The sequence below is a fragment of the Chiloscyllium plagiosum genome, chromosome 19, assembly GCF_004010195.1.
Source record: "Chiloscyllium plagiosum isolate BGI_BamShark_2017 chromosome 19, ASM401019v2, whole genome shotgun sequence".
Lineage (NCBI taxonomy): Eukaryota > Metazoa > Chordata > Chondrichthyes > Orectolobiformes > Hemiscylliidae > Chiloscyllium > Chiloscyllium plagiosum.
The window spans coordinates 68,621,732-68,632,374 of NC_057728.1; the positions used below are offsets into that span (position 1 = coordinate 68,621,732).

Sequence of the window (10,643 nt, forward strand, 5' to 3'; positions counted from 1 at the left end):
GGGGGGTAGATATAGGACTGAATTTAGGGGTAGGTTCTTCACTCTGCGAGTCGTAAGTTCATGGAATGCCCTGCCAGTAGCAGTGGTGGACTCTCCCTCTTTATGGGCATTTAAGCGGGCATTGGATAGGTATATGGAGGATAGTGGGTTAGTATAGGTTAGGTGGTCTTGGATCGGCGCAACATCGATGGCCAAAGGGCCTGTACTGCGCTGTATTCTTCTATGTTCTATTAAACTATTGTTACAGTTAATTCATAAGATCATAAGTTTCAGTTGGCAGAATATCTGGGGCTCAACAAGGTTAAATTGGGTTAGCCCCAAAGGAACTGGCTTTCAGCAGCGAGTCAATTTCAGTTGGACATTTTGGAGGTCATGGAATTTAGTCCTGGAAGGACAGGCTGGCAAAAGCATGGTTAAAGAAGAGTTTAGTGTGATTTCCAACTGGCCTCCATGTTCCCAGTGTGAGAAGGGGACGGATAAACTGGTGGCATATGCTCACTGGAAGGTTAATGCAAGCCAACTGCCCCTGTTACCTGCCTAGCTGGGATTGCAGCCTAATATTATCTTGTAGAGGGTCTCATTCCCAGCGTACCCTCCTGATTCATGTCATGGTTAGATTAGATTCCCTACAGTATGGAAACAGATCCTTCGACCCTCCGAAGAGTAACCCACCCAGACCCATTCCTCTACCCTATATTTACTGCTGACTAATGCAATTTAGCATATCCAATTTGTCTGACCTGCACATCCTTTGGATTGTAGGAGGAAACTGGAGCATCCGAAGGAAACCCGCACAGACGTGGGGAGAATGTCTTTGTGCAGTTTGCACAGTCACCCAATTTTGTGTTTTTTTAATGCTTCTTAATTGAACTTTTATTAAAATTTGGCTCAGAGTGCACTTTCTAATTGAGGTGTTCTCTCCATTACTTATTTCGTACTGTAGCTGGAAAACCTCTGATCAGCCCTCCAGCTTTGAGAGCCATCAAACTGGCTTTAATTCAACTGAATACCCATCTCCATGTAAAGGAAGAACTTACTAACTTGAAAATCAATTTTTAAAATTCTTGGTGGTAGAATTCCTTTATATATACAAAGCCTCTGTGGCAAAATTGAATATCAATATCATTCCTAGTTTTTGTTCCTTGATGATTTGATTAATAAATCTTTAAGGAGGCTATTTATTTCTCTTATGTATTCAGGTGGAGACAGTTGGGGATAAGTACATGACCGTGAGTGGTCTGCCAGAGCCATGTATCCATCATGCTCGTTCCATATGCCATCTTGCTTTGGACATGATGGAGATTGCAGAGCAGGTGAAGGTTGATGGAGAGCCTATACAGGTTAGTTATGCAAAATTCTGAACTTACAAAAATTGGTATCTCATCTTTTCAGTTATATATTTAATATTTTCATTGATTTTCAAAAGTGTTAATCATGGATTTTAAAAAAATCTTGAAACTGCTTATCCTTCTATAATTCTTGTGGACTCACTGTCTTTTGTTTGTCTTCCATGCTTTCAGGTTCACTTGTGCTTTCTACATGAGCCACAAATATAATATCCCATTATTTTTCTAATTTTGATTTCATTGTTGGTGATATTAACCTGATGTGTTTGTACATGTTATTTGTTTTTGATTTTAATCAAGACCTTTTAAATTTTTAAAATGCAAACATTTTCTCAAAACAATTACTATGGGCAGAAACTTACAATAGTCTATATTACGCAGAGCTTGGTAAGATGAACTGGTAGTTTCAAGCCAGATGCTCATTGAGATCATCTCATCAATTCTTTTTTTTGCATTTTGCAAGTGGTGTAGCAGGATTCTTGTCAGGTAGCAATGAGTTTCCAATTGATGCTGCTCCTTGCATGTTAAGCACCTTATTAACAACCCAACTTGCCACTGTTACACTTTTACTAAATTCCTTATTGGGAAAACTCAACATGAAAACCAAAGCGGATCTTGGTAGTTCATCTTACTTCAGCTGCTTCTTGCCCACAGACAAACTGCAGATTCTTGTGTGATCCCCCAGCATCAGTCACACATACCTGCCAACCACAGACATTGAGGGTCCACTTTCATGTAGCCATTGCCACCATCAAGCATACCTCAATGCTCTGGCACTGAGCCCTTTAAGAGCAGTCTACCAAGGAGGGCAGGATCTCAACCAGCAGTATACAGCTGTATCAAGTGTAGGTACTGAACAGGGTCAGGAACCCTTAAACAGCATGTGCCAGACTGACCACCAATGCTGTCTCAGCATAACTTCACCTGGTGCCTGCTGGCATACCTGCTACTTGCATGCTTTACCTTGCCCTGCTTTGCCCTGCATTGGCAATTGTGCAGTTGCAGAACCAGGCAAGTCACTGTAGTATGCAGCAGTCCACAGTCACGTGCACATGCATCTTGCCATAAATGTCGATGTTCCATGTCAGTCTAGCACCTGTATCATGTAGCCTCCGTGTTTGTGTCAAACAAAGCATCTGCAGCAAGCGTGCAACGTCTGAAAGTCTGAAGAAAGTAGTCAGCAATTAAGTCCATGGAGGAGCTGTCATTCAGGGAGCCCAGGTAGTTACTTAAGGGCAGCCTCACATACAAGTCACTGGTTTTTGCCATAGACAGTCATGCAATCAGGGTGCTGTTGCACAGTGTGATCGTGCTGTAGGGGCCTGGATCATGGATAGTTCTTTGGCTTCATTGAGGCAAATACGGCAGGGCTTGGGGGAGCTGTCGTAGCTGAACATGAGTTCACAAGCTCGGGATCTAGGCAGATGAGGGCTAGCACTGGCTGGTCAGGCTGCCTGAAGGTTGGCCACTGTCATTTTGTTGCCTTTGTTCACACAAATTAAGAATGGTGACGAAGAGAAGGAGGAGTGACAGGTAAGTAGATGTAAAGCTATTCTGAGAGGGCCATTTGCTGTTATTGCAGCATTGAAGCACACGGATAGAGTGTGGCATTGAGAAGAATGACTACAGCAGGACTTGTCGTGTATAAGTTGGAAGGGCCGACTTGTGAGGGAGGGTGTTGCGTCTGCGACCAGTCACTGAGATTTCACATAGTAATAGCATCATTCTCCAATATGCTGAATACTCGGGCATCTAGGATCCTAATCCCTGTCTACCCTACAGCATTATTCATCTCTATAGGTTAAACCTTTATGTCAATGTCACTACTAGGGAATATCCACAAGTAAAGTCAATCAAGTAGACAATGATGAAGAGGGGTTGTTCTAACGTATTGGGGTTAGCCATTGCCATGAACATGCACTGCTACCTCTGCCTCAAGATAATATGTTTGGCCCACATCATACAGTCCCAACCATGGGTCCTGATGAAATGGCCAAAGCTCTGATGCATCAGGGGCCAGTGAATTGTCTAAACCCTGAACAGAGAAGGGACGATGATATATATGTAGTGAACTGAAAGGATTTATGAAATGAAAAAACTTTACAAAATACTGAGTGCAAAATGAAAATCATGATATTTTGAGCCATCATACCCCTGTGCCATTAGTACAATCTTTGACCCCTCTTCCATCTGCTGCAGTGGGATGGAGGGAGCCTGTTGATTGTAGAGAATTTGTCAGGCCACCTCAGGCATTTAGATCTGGATGGGCCAGACATGCTGGGCGTCTTCTTGTCAGAGACAGGTTGACCCTCCTCAGCTGCAACTTCCAATGCTCGGAAGAGGCATCCTGAATGGAGACTTCTGAGAGGCCCCGTGTCTGATTGCTCCTCAGACTGGATGCCTCCTGGTATCACACTGTCTCCTTGTGAGGAGGGGCATCTTGATTAGTGTCAAGTCTCCCTCTTCTACTTGATTAGTGTCAAGTCTCCCTGTCTTCAGTATTGAGGACCAGTGTATGGGGTGATAGTGTGTGGGTGTTGGCACCTGTCTAGCGGCCCATGAGGGTGCTTGGCCTGTCTCACCTCAGCAGTTGCCAACTTGTCCCTGGAGGTAGACTTACAGTCACAGGGCTAGCCGCACTTTTGCAGAATCTGAGCGATAATAGTGCATCAAATGGACTACCTGCATTACTGCGACATCTGACTGATGATGGTCAGTGTGTCATTTACTAGCTGTAACTAGCTTCTCTGTAATGAAGGCCAATGCCTTTTGTGTTCTTGCCTGTCACAGCTGCTCCTCCCTGTGCATCTGGATGATGTTTCTCACTGCTGAGACCACAGGGTTCTCTCTTACTGTGGGAGCAACAGGTGCCCAATCTCCAGCAACCCCATAGCTGACAGTGTGCTGGGACACATTTCTGCCTCACCCACATGTGAAGCTGTGTGAAATTCACTGTGCACACTAATGAAGCCTGTCAAGATGCCATCATATATGCTGCTCGGAAAGGGGGGGTCCATGATCCCTCCAATACTTCCTCATTCTCTACTGAAAGTAAGGTTCCTTTGACATCATCCCCATTAAACACTCCTGATACAGGGATAACACAGGATGAATACGGAGGGAGGACTCCCCCTACTTGTTAAACTCTCAGTTCCTTCAAGGCCGTCCCCTTCAAACTTTCCCAGGGCAGGGACACCAACATATTAAAATATAGAGTAAGCAAATCCACTAGAAGGCTTATTGGCTGTGTGCCCCTCCCCATATCAGGTGCCTGTAGACCAGGAATGTGTGATTGACGTGGAATTCAAACTTAGGAGCAACCCATTCAAAAAACTAAGGATGGGCTATAAATGGGAACCCTTGATGTAAATGTGATACACAGTCCCTTCTAAGCCACGAAAACAGCACATAGTGTGGCATTCAGTGAAGTGACTCAAACTATGATTACATTGGACTGCTGCATGCAGCACTCTCCACCCCAGATCCCCAATAGAAGAGAGGATCTGCTGGAGATCTTGCCAGCAGAGGGCAAAATGGTATATACAACGGAAGAAAGTGAAAAGGTAGAGGGTATGCAGCAGCAGTCCATACAGGAGACACCATCACACCATCCAAAAGGGCATGGGGAAAGCTCCCCTAGGTGGACCTCAATCTTCTTATCTCGGGATGTTGAGGTTTTGTCTGGAGAAGATAGGCTGAACCTTGGGAGGATGGGTGCACCTGAAGGCACAAGAGACAAAAGGCATTGAGGTCACTGTTTGGGAATGATGCATGGCTAATGTGAGTGTTGCAGTGGAACAGCAAGTATTACTTATGGATGTCAGGGCTTAGATGTCTCTGCATTCCCTCCAGTGACTGCAAGTATCCTTTCCTCAGAGGGAGTAACGACATGACGTTTGGCACCCTGTCACTTGTGTACTGTAGCTATGACTTGTTATAAATGTCTTGACTCGTAATGACATAAAGGGGAATCATATGTAAGACACAAGTAGGTGGCACTGCTGTTTTATTCCTAATGAAGGGCTTTTGCCCGAAACGTCGATTTCGCTGCTCCTTGGATGCTGCCTGAACTGCTGTGCTCTTCCAGCACCACTAATCCAGGCACTGCTGTTAGGGCTGATGCAAGTAGTGGAAAGGTGCAGAAGTATTCTGAGGGAGTGAGGAGGCACTACTGAGGGTAGACAGTGCTTATGGTGTGGAAAAACCAGGCGATTGAGTGAAGGAAGGTGTTCCATGCAGCAGAGGGGTATTGGACTACAAGCAATGGTGGGAAGTAGATGCACTGTCATGGATGAGTATAAGGCCTCAGAAAACAGATTATTGCATTTACTGTGGTAGAGCAAAGAAAATAATTGACCAAAGGCTGAAAGACTAATTAATTTGGCGAGTTTCAAAAGATACAGCGAGAAAATGCATTTGATCTCATTGGAAGAATCAAACCACAATATTCAACATGACTCATACTTGGCCAAAAGGACCTTGATCGTAGAGGTTGATGGCCGAGGAGTGATAGATGGAGTTTAATCTAGATAAATGTAAGGTGCTCCATTTTGGTAGGGAGTGTTACCAAAAAAAAGGGACCTTGGAGTACAGGTAGGCACAGTAATGAAGAAAGTGTTTGGTACCCTTGCCTTTATTGGTCAGTGCATTGAGTCCAGGAGTTGGGAGATAACATTGCAGCAGTACAGGGCATTGGTCAGGCCACTTCTTAGGAATACTGGGTGCAATTCTGGTCTCCTTGTGATAGGAAGGATGTTGTGAAAGGTTTCAGAAAAGATTTGCAAGGATGCTGCCAGGGTTGGAGTGTTTGAGCTATAGGGAGTGGCTGAATAGGCTGGGCCTTTTTCTGTGAAGTGTGAGAGGCTGGAGGGTGACCTTATATTGGTTTATAAAATCATATGGGGCATAGATAGGGTGAATAGTCAAGGTCTTTCCCTCAGGGGATGCGAGTCCAAAACTAGATAGGTTTGCATAGGTTTAAACTGAAACTGGAAAGATTTAAACTGGAGATAAGGGGCAAATCTTTCATGCAAAGGGTGGTGTGTGTATGGAATGAGCTGCCAGAGGAAGTGATGGAGACTAGTACAGTAACAACATTTAAAAGGCATCTGGATGGGTGTATGAATAGAAGGAATATGGACCAAATGCACCCAAATGGGCGGTACGGTGGCACAGTGGTTAGCACTGCTACCTCAGCGCCAGAGACCTGGGTTCAATTCCCGCCTCAGGCAACTGACTGTGTGGAGTTTGCACATTCTCCCCGTGTCTGCGTGGGTTTCTTCCGGGTGCTCCGGTTTCCTCCCACAGTCCAAACATGTGCAGATTAGGTGAATTGACCACGCCAAATTGCCCGTAGTGTTAGGTGAAGGGGAGTGAGTTTGGGTGGGTTGCTCTTTGGAGGGTCGGTGTGGACTTGTTGGGCCAAAGGACCTGTTTCCACACTGTAAGTAATCTAATCTAATCTAATTTCTTGAGGATATCTGGTGGGTATGGATAGGTTGGACCAAAGGTTCTATTTCTGTGCTGTGCTGTGCATGTGACTATGACTCTTGAGATTCACCTTTGCTATTTTGTAACTTTCTATGTGATTTATTTTCACATTCTTCTTTCTTCCTCTCCAAGATATTTCTTTTCCTGTTGTCTTTTTATATTTTGTAAAGACTGAGACTCAAGTACCTTCCACTTATTCTCACTTTATCTTTTCTGTTTCTGTTTGCCTCCTACACTTTATGCTTATGATATATTCTCTCATTCTTCCTCTATATCTCTTTTTGTCTGTTTTTTCAATAGATTTCAGACTAGTTCATCACATTTGAAGCAAATTCTCTGAAAGCTGTCAAAAGAATTTTCTTGGTGTATGCGAGCATAGCAATATCTAGGTAGAACAAAGAATCAAGAACAGTACTGCACAGGAACAGGCCCTCTAGCTCTCCAAGCGTGGGCCAATACATTTTGCCTTTCTATACTAAAACTGTCTTCACTTACAGGAACCGTATCCCTCTATTCCCTTGCTATTCATGTATTCGTCCAGATGTTTCATGAATGTGTCTGCTTCTACCACCACCTCTGGCAGTATGCTCCAGACACTCACCACCTTTTGTGTGAAAACGTACCTCACAAACTCTCCCCTGACTCTGCACCTTGAACCTATGTCCCCTACAAATTGACCTGTCCATACTGGGGAAAAAAGCCTCATTATTTCCAATCAATCCATGGCATTCGCAATCTTATAAACTTCTATCAGGTCGCCCCTCAACCAGTGAGAACAAACCTAGTCTATCCAACCTTTCTTTATAGCTGAAATTCCCTATACTAGGCAATATCCAGGTAAACCTTTTCTATACCCTCTCCAAAGCATCCACATCCTTGTGGTAGTGCAGTGACCAGAACTGACATAATATTCCAAGTATTACCTAACTAAAGTTTGATAAAGCTCCAGCATAGCTTGTCTATCCTTATACTCAGTGCCCTTCCAATGAAGGCAAGGATGCCATAGACCTTGTTTACTACCTTATTCAACTGCGCTGTCACCCTCCGTGATCTTTTTAAGCTGCACACCCAGATCACTCTGCATATCAGCAGCCACCTTGATAGTTACTATCACTGAATCGCCCACTACCACCACCCTGGGGAGTTATCATTGATCAGAAACTCAAATGGACTGACTGCATAAACAGTGGCCAAAAGAGCAGGTCAGCGGCTAGGAATAGTGAGCAAGCAACTCACTTCCTGATTCTCCAAAGCCTGTCCACCTTCTGCAAGGCACAAGTCAGGAGTGTGGTGGAATACTCCCCACTTTGCTGGATAAGTGCAGCCCCAATAACACTCAAGGAGCTTGACATCAGTTTTGATTCCAGTTTTGCTCAGGCTCCTTGATGCCATACTCGGTCAAATGCAGCCTTGATGTCAAGGGCTGTCACTCTCCCCACGTTGAGAATTCAGCTCTTTTGTCCATGTGTGGACCAAGGCTGTAATGAGGTCAGGAGCTGAGCGACCTTGGCAGAACTCAAACTGGATGTCACTGAGCAGGTGCTGCTTGATTGCCATGTTGATGACACCTTGCATCACTTTGCTGATGCTCGAGAATAAACTGGCATGGTAATTAGTCAGGCTTGATTTGTCCAGCTTTTTATATACAGGACGTAAGAGGGCAATTTTCCATATTTTTGGGTAGATGCCAATTTCGTAACTGTACTGGAACTGCTTAGCTAAGGACTGGCAAGTTCTGGGACACAGTGAATTGGTGTTGAATGGGGATTTGGGAAGGAGGTGGTTTTGCTTTCCAAGCCGCTAGACTGGGAAGTTATTTCTTAGTTTTGCTGTTTATATTTCTCCAGTTATCAACTTCTTAGAGGTTCTGAGAAAAGATCTCATTCTGTAAGAAATTTTTGTTTTAAAAGTGGGTCTACATTGACCGGTGACTTTGGAATTCGACATATAAGTTCTATATGGTTATAATACAACCTGTTGTCGAAATATTTCATGAAGACCTAGTACTCATCGTTTTTGAATTAGAAAAAGGCAATTTGTTTTCTTCCTTAACTATCGATGTGAATGGGCATTAATGTTTAAAGAGGATTGGGCTAGATTGTGGATATTAATTTTCTCTTATAGATTTACAACTTATTAACTTCAGCAGAACATTGATAATTTTTGTTTATTTGACATTATAAGTTGGGTATCTAAGATCTGTTATTTTTTAAATCTAATTAGAAAGAATTGAGCAATTCTGAGGGATATTGAATTAAAACATATGTTTTAGTTCCACTGTTATGAATGCAACAATAGGGAGGCTAATTTGGTTTAACTTCTAATGTCATAACGTAATTGGTGCTCATTCAGGATCAGTTTAGAAGTTTCCTTAGTACTGTTGCAGCTCATGACTACAGCTAAATTAGCAGAGTTAGTCAGCTGACTGATGATAAACTTGCAAGAGTAAACTAAGATGGCAGGCATTATATTAAAGCAGTTGGGCTTAATTGAAATACCAGAGAGGCCAAATGAACCAGGCAGTACAGGCATGAATCAGTGAACCTTCTGTTGCAGTTAAGGCAATTGGAAATGAGAGAATTGGAGATGAAATTCCAAAAGATTTAAACTTGAATTCCAAAATGTGTTGAAAAACTGGAAGTAGAGGTGAGAAGAGATGCTGCTTAAGCAAACAAAACTAAAAGTTTGGGAGAACTTGGTTAAGGAAAGGCCGAGACAACATATGCACTTTACTTTGAGGTAGGTACTTTACTTTGAGGTAGATACAGTTTTCAACTAGTTTTAACTGATTCCTCCTGAAATTTTCTACATGTGAAGATCCCTAAATGATTGTTTTAGGGGGGACACTGTGGCAAATTCACAAATGTACTTTTAACCAGGGATGGTTTGGGTCTGTTTGGGACTGTGGTTTTTTTTGTTTAATCAATGAACTCAACTTGAGGAAATGGAAGTCATGCATAGTCACTAACACTTAAGTTTACACTGCTAACCTTCATCCAGCTAGATTGTTCATCAGTGATTCTTTGCTAAGTGAGAAATTTTGAATTCTGTATTCCATCTTAATGCTGTGTTCTGCTGAACATGGACCCAAGAATATTGAGTCAGCATGGTTGTTTAGTGGTTAGCAGTGCTGCCCCGCAGTGCCAGGGACCTGGGTTTGATTTTACTCTTTGGAGACTGCAAATTCCACACTGACATTCTACCCTTGTCTGCATAGGTTTACTCTGGTGCTCCAGTTTCCTCCCAGCCTAAAGATGTGCAGGTTAGGTGGATTGGTCAGGGGAAATGCAGGTTTACAGGGACTGAGTGGGATGCTCTTCAGAGTGTTTGTGTGGACCCAATGGGCCAAATTAATTGCTTCCACACTGTAGGTTTCTATGAATATGTTGTATCTACAAAATGTTTGCCATCTGGTACCAATAATGAATTTTTGCAGTGTTGAAGACTCTAAATTCATCCAGGATAGCTTTCTAAGCCAGTATTCATACAAGACTGTACTAGAGACCTATGTTAATTTTAGAGCTGAAAGTGTGTTGCTGGAAATGGAAATGCCTGCCTCTTAGGATATGTGGAACAGTCCATCTTCCGCAGCTACACTGGCACCACCCCCCACCTTTTCCTCCGCTACATCGATGACTGTATCGGCGTTGCCTCATGCTCCCACGAGGAGGTTGAACAGTTCATCCACTTTACCAACACCTTCCACCCCGACCTCAAATTTACCTGGACCGTCTCAGACTCCTCCCTCCCGTTCCTAGACCTTTCCATTTCTATCTCGGGCGACCGAATCAACACGGACATTTACTA

At 43.4% G+C, this 10,643-nt stretch overlaps 1 protein-coding gene across 3 annotated transcripts in view; it reads left to right on the top strand.

The window, feature by feature from the left end:
• gucy1b1 (guanylate cyclase 1 soluble subunit beta 1) overlaps positions 1 to 10,643 on the top strand; it is a 194,181-nt gene that overhangs the window by 177,954 nt on the left and 5,584 nt on the right. For all 3 annotated transcript variants that reach the window (XM_043708804.1, XM_043708805.1, XM_043708806.1), the window contains one exon: positions 1,200 to 1,340. In XM_043708804.1, coding sequence (XP_043564739.1) covers positions 1,200 to 1,340 — 141 coding nt within the window. The remainder of the gene's footprint in view (positions 1 to 1,199; positions 1,341 to 10,643) is intronic.